At 42.6% G+C, this 17,060-nt stretch overlaps 1 protein-coding gene across 2 annotated transcripts in view; it reads right to left on the minus strand.

The window, feature by feature from the left end:
* Window positions 1–16,693, minus strand: part of BRSK1 (BR serine/threonine kinase 1) — a 301,897-nt gene extending 285,204 nt beyond the window's left edge. For both annotated transcript variants that reach the window (XM_066607747.1, XM_066607746.1), the window contains exon 1: window positions 16,481–16,693. In XM_066607747.1, coding sequence (XP_066463844.1) covers window positions 16,481–16,592 — 112 coding nt within the window. In that variant the 5' untranslated portion in view covers window positions 16,593–16,693. The remainder of the gene's footprint in view (window positions 1–16,480) is intronic.
* Window positions 16,694–17,060: the final 367 nt, after the last annotated feature.

Here is a 17,060-nt window from a genome sequence, read left to right on the forward strand (position 1 = left end):
CATTACCAGCTGCCTTGGGCCATTGGAAGCTACTAGATATAGTATACTTAAAAGCTTTGCCATGCAGCAGAGGCCGTACATGTTCCCCTCCCAGGCCTACATGTGAATTATATTCAGAGATATCGGTAACTAGTTTGACCTTAAACCAAAATTGCTTCCCTCGGTGTTCTTCCTAATGAATAATAACCGCCATGAGTAACGTCATGTCAATTTATAAGATTACAATGTAAGAAGGTTTATATAATTTGTGGTCTGTTCTCCTGCCTTGCAGTGATTCTGGTCATAACTCCACTGCTCGTCTACTAAGTATATACAAAATCAATCTATGAAATGTGGGGTCTGTGCAATGGGTTCACTTACTAGAGTAGCTGCCATTGCAAACGCCACAGGATCCAACCTCTAAGTGGATCTATCTCTGGTAGGTTATGCTTTATACATCAAAAGTATCAAAGATTTGAGCTACTATTACAAATCCCTTATTTGTATATATGCCTTAAACCAGTATTCCCCAAATTGTCACTAGAGAGACAATTGCAGCTCATGCACCAGTGCAGGCGGCTCCATAGCTACTGCCTACTACAGACACTAATGGCGTCAAGCATGTTATAAGATTATCTTGGCGCCAAGGTCAGCACCATATGAGTAGCAGATGACATAAAACATGACATTAAGAACTATATCACTGACACTTGGCTCCAGGCTTCGGATTATATAGTATGCACTTGGCACCACAGCTGACCTTTTCTGTAAATTTCAGAAAGATCTGAGTTTTATTAAGGTCCTTTTACACGGCTCGATTATCAGGCATGAACAGTCCTCCGACAAGTGTAAAAGTGCCAGAAATCAGTCAATGAACGAGCATTCGGTGGCCTTCAGGAAGCATAAAAATGATTGCAGATTGTCTGTACATCTCCCCATGTGAACAGGAAGATGCACAGCCAACCGAGGGTAGTTATGATTGTTCGTCACCATAAGCCGATTCTCAGCCGGTGTAAAAGAAAATTAAATGGAAGGTGTCATCAGAAAATCACCTTCTTGCATAAATCAAGTTTTCATATTAAACATACTTTTGAAGAATTTTTGGTAACTTTTCTGAAATTTTCAATATCATGTTCTATATTTTAAAAAATACTAAAGTCTTTACAGTTTTCACACAGCCTAAGGCCGGCTGCACACGGCCGTGACGGGCTACGCCGCAAAATTCCGCGGCGGAGCCCGTCACGGCACCCCCCAGGAGACCCCAAACTTACCTGCGGATCTGGCGTCCTCGCTCCCGCATGACGCTTCCCCACCCACCTCCGCCGCGTCATGTGACATGCCCACCGCGTCACATGACGCGGTCGGCCGCGTCATATGACGCTGGGGCGGTGGGCGGGGAAGCGGTTTCACGCTATCTTCTGCTGTGCTACAGCGGAAGATAGCGTGAATGGACGGCTTCCATTGACAGCAATGGAAGCCGTCCGCGCGTACACCCGCGGCAAATAGAGCCTGCCGCGGGTGAGGACGGGAGATTTCACGGTGCGGAATTCCGTGGTGGAATTCCGCACCGTGAGCACTGAGCTATTAGGTTCAATAGAACCTAATAGCTGCGGGCAACGCAGCGGATTTCCGCCGCGAATTACGCAGCGGAAATCCGTTCATGGGAAGGAGGCCTTATAATAGTCTCACCATCCTGTTCTGTAGATAAAGATTTTCTGAAATCATCTTATTATCTGCAAAGAAAGGTAACACCTATATATAGATAACACAGACAGGACCACAATAGGTGATCGTCACAGCTCACCTCCTCCCCCTCCCTCCACAACGACTTCTGCACAAGTTGCACAGCATGCCTAGACCTTCTCCCATAGAAGCTAGTGGGCCTGTTTCTGCCCACTGTGAATGGACTGTGAGGATGCTGTAATGTATATATCTAAAAACTAATGTAAAGCCTATGTCTGCAGTAAAGGCAAAATGCTGCACCCTCAAAAAATGTACAATCATAAAAAAAACAGACTAGAAAAATGAAATTTGGTTTTTGCTTGTTACAACGAGCCAAGAATACAGCTGATGTAAACAGACCTTCACAATATGTATGTCTCTTTCGAGAAATTCCCAAAGATCACATGATCAATTGGGGATATGCTAATTATAAAAGTACTACATTATGGTGACAGCCAAGAGATAAGGCTCCTCCTAACCTTCCTGTGGAGTGTTTTGTTGTTACTGGCTGCCATTATGTAGCACAGTGTAGACAAATGCAACATCCATCTTCATAAATGACCATTTTGTAATTGTTCCATTGCATTCAAAATTAAAAATGAAGCCACTTTGCAAGTATTCTTTATTACAAGTACCATATTGTTTTGTGTTTATAGATCTACTATGCAGACCTATGTTTCTTCCTGGTAACACATTACAACTAAACCCTATGTAGTTTAATCCCACTGTCATATATGCTTCATCTGCCACCTACTTCTCGCTGACTTATATTTGGTAAGTTAGCAAGAACTAGGGAACAGATAGAAGTGAGTATGACTGTAGTATCAGACTACTCAGGGTTTGTTTGTAGTCTGTTACCATGCAGACACTTATGCAATATTGCTTCATTTTTAAAGAGCCACTCTACCAGTATATATAAGTGGGCTAGTGTTACCTTGGTTAGTTATCCCTTTTTTATCTAAAACTCCTGGCCTCTTTCTCCCCCGATGGTCATGTGATCTCAAGCTCGGATCAGATTTACTTTAGGTTACTTATACTGTGGGTTTCCCCCCCTCCCCTTGAGGCTCTCCCTGTGTTTTCTGCAGACATCTCCAGGGATTTGTGCACTGGATATCTGACAAGGTTCCTTTGGATGGGTGGTGTGGACACCTGTCACCTGACGGGTATTCCACACAAGGTGAGTCCCCTCTTTTTACTATCCATTGATTGGAGCGCTTATCTGCCAACTCATTTGTCGCCATCAAGATGGTGCCTGATAAGCATCAAACAGGAGGCTGCACTGTGTGGAAGTGACTGCAATACGCAGAGGAGACCTCCAGAGTGTAACAAACAATCATGTGAGGGGGGAGAGATGGAAAAATGTGTTTTTGCTGGAGTGGCCCTTTAATTTGAGATCCACTGGAACAATAAAAAAATGGTTGTGAAGGTGGACATAAACAAGTTTAAGGCTTCCATCTGCCCTAAGTGAAAAATCATTGGGTAAAAATTCTTAATCTGCAATTCAATCAGAAATTCTGGTAATGCAGGACTTTTCATCGTCCAATAATTCAGAATTGATATTCTGACATAAGGTCCTTTAATGCAAGACTGTATAGATACAATACACTACACAACGCCTCCATACATAAGCATGAAAATGTGGAAGGGTATCCTCAAAAAAAATATTCTGAATATTTCTGGCTCGTACGTACCTTCCTACCTATCAGTCTATGTAACAGTCAGCGTGGATACAAGCTCATGTCTTTTGTACTATTACGACGTGTGTCATCGCCAACATCTTTTTAATTTTGTAGAATGGAGCAGAGCGGGCGAAGCACAATGAAACATGCCGGGAGATACAAGATTGAAAACAAGGTTGTCTACGTCAATTTTCCTCCAAATTACTTTGAATATTGCACCCTGTGGTTCAATCAGGTCCACCACATTATTTGTACACAGAAGGTGGCCGGGTTCGGCAAGCGTACCTTTTATGCTGTTGTTGTAGCTAGTTGTGTTCCTTTGTTTTACAGGTGTTCTGTGCTGCAATTTAGAAAATTATCAAAAGACAGCAACAGACAAACTGTGATACTCACAGAGGAAATTACAGGAACACTTTAATAACGATGTGAACAAATGATCTGCACATGTATTTATTCGCTCCAGAAAAGAACTTGAGATGGTCCAAAACTACGGTAGTCGTTCAGCCCTAGGGCTTATTCACATAAGCGAATATTGGCCGCTGTTTTCACAACTGTTTGCAATGGGAGAGGCGGGACAGGGGTGCAGCTAAGCTCCACCTATCCTGCCTCCTCCCACTGCTGGCAAGGGGAGGAGAGAGGGCGGGAGTTTAACACACTAGCTCCTGCCCCATACCACCTCCTTTCCTTGCAGAGAGCCAGTGAGGGGAAGTGAAGGGGGAGAACAGCTTAGCAGAGCTAAACTGCCTCCCCCCGTCCAACGGCATTGCGGGCTCGGCGTTTATGTGCCAGGCCCGTGCTGTCTGAATGGTGCATAAACGTTACATTTGTGCGCCCGTTCACATGTTTTTATGGCGTGGCGGGCGCACGTAAAAACGGCAACGGCTGTGTGAAAGATCCCGTTTAAGCTTAAACGGTTGATAGTCTGGCAGCTACTCACTAATGAGGCCTGTGGCACATAGGAGTATTGTGCAAAATTTGCGTTCGCGATATGCAGTGAATAGAACCCATTGATTTCAATGGATTTGTTCACAAGGGTGTATTTTGCATGCGCAATTGCGTTACACAAAATAATACGCAGCATGCTCTAGTTACCTGCACATTTGCACAAGGAAGTAGAACATATGAAACTAATTAGGCTAATTAGCCATTTCAATTTACAGGACTGTGGCTACTGCGTTTTTGTGTGCATAAAAACGCAACCCCTGATGCATAAAAAACACACCATAAATGCCCTTGCCATGGTGGAAGCAATAAGATATGTCTTTCCAGGTAGGCCTCCTTACTCTACGATATATCTAAAACCTCAAGCAAAGGGTCAAGAGACAGTAAAAAGGAGCGGTGTAATTATTTTTAAGGGCTCCTTTACACGTCCAGTATTTTTCATCAGTATTTTGTGAGCCAGGTGCGGGTCCAAAATACGGAAGAAATGCAAATCTTTTCTTTATACTTTCTGCAGGTTCCACTCCTGGTTTAGGCTCACAAAATACTGATGACAAATATGCCTGTGTGAAAAAGCCCTAAGGCAGTCTTCTTCCTGCAATGTACGGAGTGCCGAGCTATTGCAGAGACTGCACATGTGTGCTGTCCTTGCAATAGATCAGCATTCCTTCCTAGCCAGTGAACTCTACATCACAGGGACATGACCTTTACTGACCTACAGGAAGGAGAATGCGAGGAATGCAGGCTTTATAGCAAGACGGCTGGTTGGAGGTGAGGTGACCAGAGGAACTGGACAAGATCAGTGAGAAGAATATGCCTTAAGGAGTCTGTCTGGGAAAGAATTTGTGAGTATAGAATTTTTCTTAAAATGAAACCCCTTTAAGGACCAGGGTGTTTCGGTCCTAAAGGACCAGACACTTTTTAGGGATTTTACCCACGTGATGGTTTTATTGCCCTATTTTTTTTCTTCAGCTACCAAAATTATTTTTGCTGCGGTTCTTTTTGTTACATGTAGGGCTATTTTTCACCGACTTTAGGGGTAAAAAGCTAAAAGAAAAAACATTTTTTAAATTTAGGGTTGTTAATTTTTACACTAAAATAAGATACAGGAATGCCTTCCTCATTTTGTTTTGATTTATAATTTGTATAGTTTCAGATTACAGGGCACATATGGCGATGGTTTTAGTTGGCTTCGGCAGTGGGTCGTTTTCTTTTATATATATATATATATATATATATATATATATATATATATATATATATATACACATATATATATATATATATATATATATATATATATTTATTTATTCAGTAATTTTTTTGTAACAATTTTTTTAACATATGACATATAAGACTTTTGGGGGGTTATTCACATAGCCTTTTTTTTATATTCCACACTTTTCCACTGCAGCTGCTGCATCTATAGGAGCCCCAGATACAGGGAAAAACATCCCCCTGTAGTCTCAGTAGTCACTAACAGAGCTGATCTGGGTCTTCTAAGACCCTCAGCTCTGCTGTGGCAGGGGCCACTAGGTGCTCACGTGATGACCGGGTCGAATAGCAGAAGTAACACTTCCACTTTCTCCCTGCACTACATAGCACCCATTGCCATGTAGCCTGGTAAGGAAAAGGCAGAAGTAGTTAAAAACCGCTTCTGCCTTCTCTTCTGAGTCCTCGGCTATGACTAACAGCTGCGGACCCAACCTGCTCCTGCTACATTGCAGGAGCTTTAATTCTGCGCCGTATTTTTGCTATTGGCTGGGGTTAAAGCCCAGGACCAAGTGCTGTAAATTTACTGTGCTTGGTCCTTAAGGGGTTAAAGAGACTCAGCTACTTTTAACCCAATAAACTAAGCTTATTGGCTGAAAGCAGGTGGCCCCCGGCATGTGAGTTTTATACTCACCTTCCCCTTCAACTCCCAGGTGTGAACACTGAAACCCGCTGCTCAGTGCATTGAGCACCACTGCTAAATAGTCCGCCCATTATAAAATTAGAATGGGCGGACTACTTAGCAGTGCCTCTCAAAGCATTCAACAGTGGTTTTCAACTTTCATACCTGAGGATTGACAGGGAAGGTAAGTATAGTCTCAGGTAAGGACAGTGTTAATGGTCCTACACTCATGATAATCCTGCAATTTACTCTTCCCAATATATTTTGCAGCATTTCTCAATTCCCACCTTTAATGCAGGGTTGGACTGACCAGTCAGTAGTAAGGCAGTGTTAGGGGGCCCATGGTCAGAAAGAGTCTCAGTTGCTTGCAAAAAAAAAATAATAATACAAGTGTTCAATTCTCAAATCCAAATTGTATCTTTGCAATGGTGGTCGGTAAGTGGACCATAAATTGTAATGCCCACCCAGACTCAATCCACCCCTTAAAGCACCTATACCTTTGCCAACATGTGCCCTCTCACCACACCTGTACACTGTGTAAACGTTCATAATTCATTAGCACACACTATACCCAACACTCATATATTCACATGAGGCAGGATACACATACATTGATAATTTTCTCACGCAATTACTGAACGATTATCTGAACGATAATCATCCCATGTGAAAGGGCCATTAGTTGCAGACATTTAAAGGGGTTTACCAGGCACCTGCAGTTACAAGAGCCGGCCACTACACAAGGGTGGGAGCAGCTGCTTCCGCTCTGACCCCTGTGTTTAGCGGTGATGTTAGTATGTGCCCATTCAGCTGATCGGCGGGGTACCCGAGCGGTAGACCCTAACCATTCAACTATTGATGACCTGAGGACAGCTCATCAATAGCATTTCTGCTTGGAAGACCCCTTTAATTTGAAGCTCGTGGGTCACTATACAAAATCAGCAACAGGCCTTCCTTAATGATCACACATCATTTATAATACTGGCTTTCTGGTAAGGGGCAGAGAGACCTTTTGGGCCCTCTCAGTTTTAAATATGATATATGAAGTAAGTTTCCATAAGGCTGATTGATGTTAGAAAGCATATTGTAGCAGGATATTAGAAATCAATTTGAGATCCCAGACTAGGTCAGCAGAGCCTATAGAGGTCATCACTGTTCACATGTGCCTCTACGGTGTACCCCTGGGGCTTAGTTTTTACATTTGGGATTCATAATTTATGCATGACTGGTATGTGAGTGGTGAAAACAGGAACATTATAAAGCATGTTAACACTAGACCAGTGCATCAAAGACAGTGCAAGCGTTCTAAGTTAAAAAATGTACATTTAATGTCATGCCAAAATGTTTAATTTTAAAGAAAAGACGCAGATTTTTCTGTTTGAGAAAAATGTTGGAATTTTGGCAGTGCCGGAATGATGTACATTGAACTCACATCATCTGTATGGAACAAGTTTATGTTCACTATTGCAATAGTAATTGAGCTTTTCCTTCTCATTTCCCCAGCAAGGACTAATTAAGTAAACCAAAAGTGTGATAAACTACGTCAGAAAGTGGTTTTCCCTTGGGGTTGCTTGTGCAGAACCACATGGGCCTTGCTCTGATTTGACCTCATTAGCATATTAGTACCTAGGCCTACTAGAGAATCCTTCTATCCTTATGTAGGTCAGTCCAACCCCATATTTAAGGGTGGCTTTAAACTGGACAACTATCATCCAAATAGTTGTTCGGAATAGTCGCTTAAGTGAGTTGTAAGCGTTCAAACAACCGTGGTTTGTGTGCCTGTACACAGAGCGATTGATGTTCTGTTTGTTCAGTTTTTTTTTATTTTGGGCAGAGAGAATATATCCAGGGGAAATCTTCGTTAATCATTCAAGTACTGTGACTTTACACTAGCCAACTTTAGACTTTAAATCAACCAGCAACTATTCTTTAGGTGTGCTGAAACCAATGACTAGTGACTATTGAGCGAATTATCATTCATCACCCTGTTGGTTGCTGTGTTTATACAGAACGACTGTTGGCATCACCTCTGTTCCGAGAAATTATTTAGACAATAGTCGCCCCGTGTAAAGCCACTCTAAGAAAACAAAAATAAGTATAATAGTGTCCTTTATGATGTCTCATGACTCCCTCGAGAAGTACAAACACTATCAATAATAGACATATTAGGGTGCCTTAAGACGGAACAATTGTCTTTCAAAAAATCGTTCAAGCGAGTGAAAGTGAACGATAATTGTTCAGTCCAAATGTGAGCCAGCGACTTAACGATGAAGGAGAATCATGCATTTCTCGTTTGTCGTTAAGTTTCTGCAGGACTAAACATCATCGTTGGCTTGTTTAATGGTCGTTCCATTTAAAGACTTCTTGTTCAGGCTACCTATACATGGGCGAGCTTGATATTGGGTCGAAAACCCAGCCTGATAACGCGTTTGTCAACTTGCATGAGCGCAGACGAGCTGGTGATGACGTCACTAGCTTGTTCACTCGTGCCAACAAGAATCGCGCAGTGTTAAAGGAGGCTTACTGATCCTTGTTCTAGAGCTAGGGAGCGCCAGCCATCTCGATCTCTTTGCAGTCTACATAAGAGTGTGGGGATCCACATTTGTCACCCATATGTAGTAGCCTACGTTGCTATGGAACAGCTATAAAATATTAGGGCTGTGGCTTAGCAAACAGCAGACCCAATTAACTATTCCCTAGGGAGTCTGAAGGGATCCCCAGTGTATAATTACAATGGGCAACTCAGCTGCTACTGGGGTTTTCCTTTAAGTGAAATGGCACGACTATTATAGAAGGAATAATAATAATAATAGCATATATTAATATTTACTAATATGTACAACTGTTTCAGCTTTGTAGCGCTTTGGTCACATCTGCATAATAGTTCATAAGAGTTCCATTGTATGACTTGTTAAGGGGTCTGTTAGGGCAGCAAATAGTGCCCATAGCATGCTATGAGAAATCGCTTCTTACTCCACACTTGCAGAAAGCAATTGCGGTTTCCGCAAGCATAGAAAAAATCACAGCATGCTCCATTTTTCTGCTCTGCGGCCCGTCCAATGAACATTCTGGACAGGTTGCGGATTCTGCGTCGTCGACTGGCGACGGAAAAAGAAAGTAGGAAAAAAATCTGTACTGTGCCTGTGCAACAGCGAGCTGCCAGGTCCATCCGCAGTACAGATTACCCGGCAACAGACCAGGTATGCCCGGACGCCATGCTGCCAGAGCTAGGTTCTGCTGCTGGCTCTGCAGTGGGCAGGGGGCCTTATTATCAATAAGTCCCAAATAGTGCTGATGAGGACTCATATGTGAATATACCCTAGAATACTGTGCTTCTACTAGAAATAAATGTAAGATAATCTTAAAATGTTTGAGAAGATAAAGTTATCGGCAGCTTTATCCACTGGCCAACATAATGGCAAAATCGGAATGATTCCTTAGAATTCCTGCATTATATCATGCAAGGATTGATCATGGAATATAGTGTATAAATACTCTAATGAATGGCTGTGATTGGTGCATCGAGCGCCGGCTCTGATTGGCTGAGCCAGTGCTCAAGAGCCACTCAGAGCAATCTCTTGCTGGAGGCGGGGTTTTCATTTCCCGTTACCAGCAATAGACGCTCTGTCAGCATTGACAAGTGCATAGGAAGCCTGCAGGATCGCCGAAGAGCAGCAGGATGGACCCGGACTGCACCTGCTAGGTGAGTATTGTTTTTTCTTTACGTAATGTAGCTAGGTCGTTTAGCGCTGCCAAAAACGCGGTACCAAGTTGTGTCGCATTTTCAGCAGCGATGAAAATGCTGCTTATTCATTTCAATGGCTGACGCACAGCGTTTAAAAATGCTGAAAGGCCCAAAAATAGAACATGCTCTGCTCGAGCGGCTGCGTGAGCGGTCTCAATGCAAACAATGAGAGCATTGTACCACGCTAATCGCGATAAAAAGCGCCTATGTGAGGGGGGCCTTAGGCTACATGTCCACGGGTGTGCGGGAGCCCGCAGCGAAATTTGACCCTGCCTGTGGCCGAGGATCCGGCATACCTGTGCGGGCAGGTGGTGTCTGAGCGGACCACTGTATTTTTGGGGTTTTATTGTACTGCGGATGGTCCACATGGCTCGCCGTCGGACATGCGAAGTACAGATTTTAAATTTTTTTAAAAATCTCCTGGTTTCCCACAGAATCCGGGGCCCGTCTGCCGGATCGGACGGCTTCTATTGACTTCAATGGAAGCCGTCTGTGCGGGATCTGCACTGAAATGGAGCATGCTGCGATTTTTATTCCAGACTAAAAGGTCTACAAATCAAATCTGCATGCTTTATTTTATTTGCGGACGCCCATGTTTCTCTATGGGCGGCTTGATTTGCGGATTCTGTAAATCAAATCCACCCGTGGACATTGGGCCATAGCTGGTCTTCAAATAACATACTTTTGATCCTGCCCTGTCAGAGGTCCCACACGGTACAATAATGGTACAACATGTTAATAATACGAAATGTAAAATTAGGAATCTATACTCTTCTCTACATGCAAATAAATATGTACAGTTTCACCCACAGCCACATAACACTGCTACCTAGAAGTACGCATGTACTAATGTGGGTCAAGAGTACATTGTCTTGGACTGCTCAGAGGATGTGGCGTGACCTGGAATCAAGCAGCCTTAATGTGGTAGAGGAAAAATTAATTCCACTGCTTGCATGACATCGTCAGTGATTGCGCAATTGTCTGTTCACATGATATTCTCCACCTCTGATTTCTAACCTGACCACACCATGGTTCCTCTGTACACCACATGCTCTCTAATGTCCACACTCCCTCTTGCTAAACCACTTGATACATTGCTTAATTTTTTTGAGACACAGTAGTCTGCCTCAGTGTTGTATGTTCAGACTACCCCAGATTCTACTAGCTTTCCTATAATATATACATACACTATTAATTTTAAAGGGTCACACCTGCAAAAACACATTTTCCATCCCTGCCCCCCTCACCTGCTTGCCTGTCACACTCTGAAGGTCTCCTCCGTGTATTGCAGCCACTTCCATGTAGTGCAGCTCCCTGTTTGACCCTTACAAGGTACCATCTTGATGGTGAAAATTCTGCTTTCACTTTCAAATCACTAAAATGATGCATCAGCTAGAGGCTGTACCATTTGTGCCTAGTGGAGGGAACTTTAATGATCACCACCTTCTATATTCTTCTAAATAATCTACAGGCCATAATTATACAGAGGATAAGCTGTGATCTCCTCTATTATAACTGTGTGACAGGCGCTGTGTGATCATCATCAGTAACTGTAGCAAGGGTGCCTGTGTCCCTCTGTAGGTGGTTTCTGTGGCCGGTTCATGTAACAGCATCACACAGACTGAGGAATTGACTAGTTTCAGACAGCACAGATACAAGTAAATCTGAGCTGATCACAATTGAGATCACATGACCATCTGAGGAGAAAGAGGTTAGGAAATTCGGATAGCAAAGAGTAGTAAACAAGGAAACACTGGACAACTAATTTAATAGGCTTTGTCCTTCAAAGGAGTTTTCCAGCCTTTAAAAATTGAATGCCTATCTTAAGGATAGGTCATCAGTATCTGATTGGTAGGGTCTGCTGCCCGGGATCTCCGCCTTTAAACTAATTGAAGAGGCCGTGGTTCTTGTGCAAGCGCTGCAGTGTCTTCAATGTTTACATCCGAGCACAATCCTGTCAGTGCGCAGAATGCTGTATTTTTTATAGCGGCTGTTATGAGTACTAAAGTCTTGTCACATTCACTTCATTGGGAAAAGGCTGTAGTGCTCAGAATCGTCGCTATAAAGAATACAGCATTCTGCGCACTGACAGGATCATGCTCAAGTGTAAAGAATAGACTGCAGCGATCGTACGAGAACTGTGGCCCCTTCAATTAGATGATCACAAATTGATCAGCGGATCACATATTGATGGCCTATCCTGAGGATAGACCATCAACTTTTACAGGCTGAATAACCACTTTAAGAATGTAAGCAGGCACCTACTCAGGCGTGATTCTTGCTTTTCTGCTGTCAGTCGTACAATGGTGCTCGCTCACTTGCAAATGGTGATGGAAACGAGAGACAATTGCAGTGTGCCTTGACAAGCAAGTTTAGGTGTAAATCAGGAGGAAGTCTTGTAGGTGCCGCTCCATGTGACTTTGGGTGAAGCCGGAGCACTCTATGACTAACAGCCTCAGCTGGGGCATCAGACTTGCCAAAATGCTGCCACTTGCAGTCAAACAAGGGTGCCACTTGTAAACCGATAATATTTTACCTATCATATTAGAAAAATAAAAACGAAATAAAAATGTAATAAGAGCGTTATTCACACCTTACGGAGCTGGTGATCAAAGATCAAGCCAATTCTTCTGCAAAAGCCTGTCGACAAAACGCAGGGTCGGACGATGTCAGTTGTTAGCAGTGTGTTGTCTGCTGCAGCATGATGTATATGCTTAAAGGGGTTCTGTCATTAGAAAAAAAATATTCTATACTTACCTATTCCTTCCCTGTCAGTCTTCTTACTGCATCTTCACCCTGACGATCTTCTCCTGGCTCCTCCAGTCCCCCCAGGTCACATTACCTCCAACCGCCTAATTCTTCTTTTTCCAATGACGAAGTGTCCATTCTCGGCAGTCTCCTTACTGCAGGACAATGTATGCTACTTCACTAGTGACGTAGCGTTCACAGTCTAGCAGGGAATGCCGATCTATTGCCGAGACTGCACATGCGCACTGTTTCACTGCAATAGCATATGTACACTTGTGGCAAGACCGCGCATGCGCAGTCACGGCAATAGATCGTCATTCTTTCCTAGGCAGTGAACGTTATGTCACTAGTGACGTAACCTACACTGACCTGTAGAAAGAAGACTGCACAGAATGGAAGCATCATAACAAGAAGAAGAGGATCCCGCTGACTTGAGGTGAGGTTATCCGGGGAACTGGAGAAGATCAGCGAGGAGAGATCAGGTAAGAAGACTGCCTGGGGAGGAATAGGTAAGTATTGATTTTTTTCCTCTAATGACAAAACTCCTTTAAACCTGCGCTTCTTGTGAACGTCTTATGAACTTCTTCTTATGAACTGTGTTCATATTAAACTTTTTCTAAAGGTCCTGCACTTAGTGTTCCTTATGTGGAGCGGTGAGATAAACATAGTTATTTTCCAAAAGAAAACAAAAACTTGAATTGACCCATGGCTAGATACTGTTAAATTCTCAATACTAACATGTTCTTTACAATGTAATCACTATTTAAACGGTCACCAACTTTTCAATAAACTCATGTTTATATGATAGCCAATATGACAACTAGCAAAACTGCTATTTAGTTCATTTACCTATAATGATGTTTTTGTTCTGAATAATCACTCTAAAGTGCTGGCCACTAGGGGTCTCACTTTCTTCTAATCTGCTGTGCACTACCTGTTGTCATGTGAAATCCATCTCTATAGTAACAGAGATAACAGGAAATGCTGCCTGTAGAAGTCTATGGAGAGAAAAGAAGGGGAAATGGAAGCAAAGACCCACACAGATGGGGTTGCTAGAGCTAATTTGGAGTGGCTTACTGTCTCACAGCTACTAGAATTACATCTACTTGGGCTAACACTACTCTATAATGTATTCCATACTTCCATGCTACAGAAAGGCAAAGAAGAGGATATCTTGCTCTCCTATGTGTGCAGTGTATAAAAGACATTCTAGCAGCTAGTCTACACCCACCAGCTCAAGGTAGACTGAAAATTAGAGATACATCCTTCACAGGGGAAAACTGTTGATAACAAGTCATATAATGGTCAGATATAGTTGTATTCCTCATGCACACAGACAGCAGTTCATTCTGAAAAGTTATCTGAAAAGTTATGAATTGTTCAATAAAGACATAAGAACGCCAACTACATCCCAGGTAATGCTAATATCAGCCATTTGGACAGAATTGTATTCTATATGTATTTCAGAAAGTAGAAGCACAATATATTAGAGCTACAACTTCAAAAATTCCAAATGGCTTTGAATGAAATATTCCCTATGTAAGAAATAGTTAATAATTCCCGTAGCTGTAAACTTTTGCCTTGAATATTAGAGTATCCAATACATGATAATCTGTGGTTATGCTATATCAAGGTCTGTACATAATGTAAAATGATGATACATCATGGTGGCCTGCAGATACGGAGATGACGTCTACCTATTAGGAGAGTGAGTTCTCCTTGCTGCAGATTCTACACACAACTCTGCTCATTCCCCTTGTGCCACCCTTCCCCAATATGTGATATTTAAAGTGTAATGTCCATATGTAGCACCATAGATATCTTTCGGCAGCAATCTGTGCATTTCTCATGCAATAAGGTGCTCATATTTTGCTGGTTTATATGTATCTATGCCAGGAAATAAATGGGGATGAAGACCATTTGTGGAAACTTCAGGGAGCATTTTGATAAGTTTTGAAGATATTGTGATTTCGGGATATAAACGACAGCAATTTTGCAGAGGTATTCTTAATCCAGTTCCAAGAGTCTGCAGATGGTGGTGAGGATGACCTCTAGTTATCCCTCGATTTAAGGCCGGAGAGTCACCTTTGCAGCGATCATATTAGAAAGTGCACTTACTGTTCCGCTGAAGCCATTGCAATATTTGCCCTCAACTGACTTCTAGGTCTAAGCCTCCCAATAAAATGTATGCCAGAGCAAGTGATTGCTGCAATGTTAAGTCTATCATTTCTACAAAACACTACATCCCACCCTTCCTGTAGATAAAACGATGTGTCTCTGAGAATCTACCCTCGCTCATTCAGCAACACTACATAAAAATAACCATCATGACAAGAGCACGTAACATGAGGTATCCCCAAGGTGATTTCTACAAGCCATGCATATTTCAATGCAAGTGGCAGCTTTGTATTTGTTGACTAATTATTTAACAATGTATCACTATATGTTTACCCTTGTCATACATGAAAGTATTTCCTTCCCAGAGTTCTAAAGGAACGAGTCATTTCATTCCCTTTAGCCCCTTGAGAATGATGGACCCTTTTCGTGAAGGGAAACCTTGTTGCTGGGCTAAAGGGGAGTGTGCTTGTGAGGTGCTGATGTGTTGATGATGGGGAATTATAGAAGATGTCAGCACAGCTGGAGGCTAAAGCAATGGAACAATATATGTCAATGATAGCTCTTTTTTCATATCTGATCATTACATCAGAAAGTGTAACGTAACAAGGTCCGTACTGCAGAGAATCTGCTATATACTGCAGATCCCTAGAGCAAGGCACTGCTCCACAGTATAATGCAGTTCCCTAGAGCAGAATCCCATATATAATGTAGGGCCATACAGCAAAGGAACTAATCATTTATTTATACAGATAACCCTACATAACCCTGAAAGACACAGAAGGCAACCATAAAACCATTCAGTCCTATTACACCAAATAACAAAGTCAACAGAAATTGCATAAGAAGTGTTTTAATGCAAGAAGACCTTGTACATCGAAGGGCTACTTGATATGGAAAAGGGTTTACTGAAGCCTAGGATGAAACAGATATGGCAGCAAAGGTGTCCTACCATCATGATACAAATGGTATAACTGTTTGTAAGGTAAGTATGTCCACCAGGAACATCCTCATGAAGATCCCCCAACAATTCACCACCGATTAGAAACCTTCTTGATCCCAAAATATAATAAGCATCTATGTAATCTTCAAAAAAAGGAAAATAATCTTCAGATTCTAGAAAGAGCCTGCATGTGACAGTAGAGAACCCTCATATGACATAATAGCCCCTTCCCATCATTGAAGACCTTGACATCACTGAACAGTAGCAATACATCACAGTACAGACCCCAACCAGAAACCATCCCACAGAAAAAAAGCAAAAAGTAACATGAAAGTCCTACAAGAAAATCGAATAACACAGCCAGTCTCCTAAAATCAGAAGGTCTTCTTGTTTAGGAAGACTAAAGAGTTAGAGTACCCTTACTCCTGCCCAGCACTTGGCCCAGATTATCCCACATGAGACCCTCTCCAGATTTACCTGAGGTTTCCCTACAATGACTACATCTTGCAGCAAGTTAGCGCTCCAACCTAGGGATTATTCCTCATCCCAGCTCATCTTTAAATCCTACAGAAAAGACTTTACCTTCTCTCGGATAACTGAGCTCCTTTGCCATATTTGTCATCGGAAAGAACAGAAATGTCATGCAATCATTTAAATCCATTGACATTCGGAGGAAAATAAAATAAGTCTCAAGCAGTAAGATATAGAAGGCCCACCTGTCTGTCCTTTGCCAAGCGTTTTCTCCAGTCTGTAGGGTCCAACATACTGGGCATGTTGCTGCTGTTGCTGGTAAGGGTGAATTCCACCTGCCTCCTTTCCACTGGACATGGTTCCTGAATTTGTCCCCCTTTATTTTACAAGGCCTGTCCTTTTCTCCCAGGCTAGAACAAAAGAACAGGGGGAGAGAGATAAACAGTGCAGTGCTTGTCTTCTCCCCTTTCCCTGCCTCTCTTCTTCTAGGATCCCCTTGTATTTATTTTTCCTTGTAATTTTTTTACTATGGGTTTTTCCTTTTTTTTCTTTTTTTTTTTTGTTAATGGGGGGGTAGAAGGGGGAAATTGATCTGTGCTCCTCTTTGCTGATGCATCCAAGGGGGAGGGGGAGTGGGGAGAGAGAGGAAGGGGGAGGGTGGAGGGGATGCTACACTCCTGGTACCAGCATCATCAGGAGGAACGCAGCCCTGGGTACTGCTGGATGCAGATCAGATCTTGATGCTGCTGCTGCTGTTTTTGCTGATGTATTCAGGCCCCCTCCTTACAGGCTTTTCTTCAGTAATCTCTCTCTTTGCTACCTCCT

Source organism: Eleutherodactylus coqui, chromosome 6 (genome assembly GCF_035609145.1).
Source record: "Eleutherodactylus coqui strain aEleCoq1 chromosome 6, aEleCoq1.hap1, whole genome shotgun sequence".
Taxonomy (NCBI): Eukaryota; Metazoa; Chordata; class Amphibia; order Anura; family Eleutherodactylidae; genus Eleutherodactylus; species Eleutherodactylus coqui.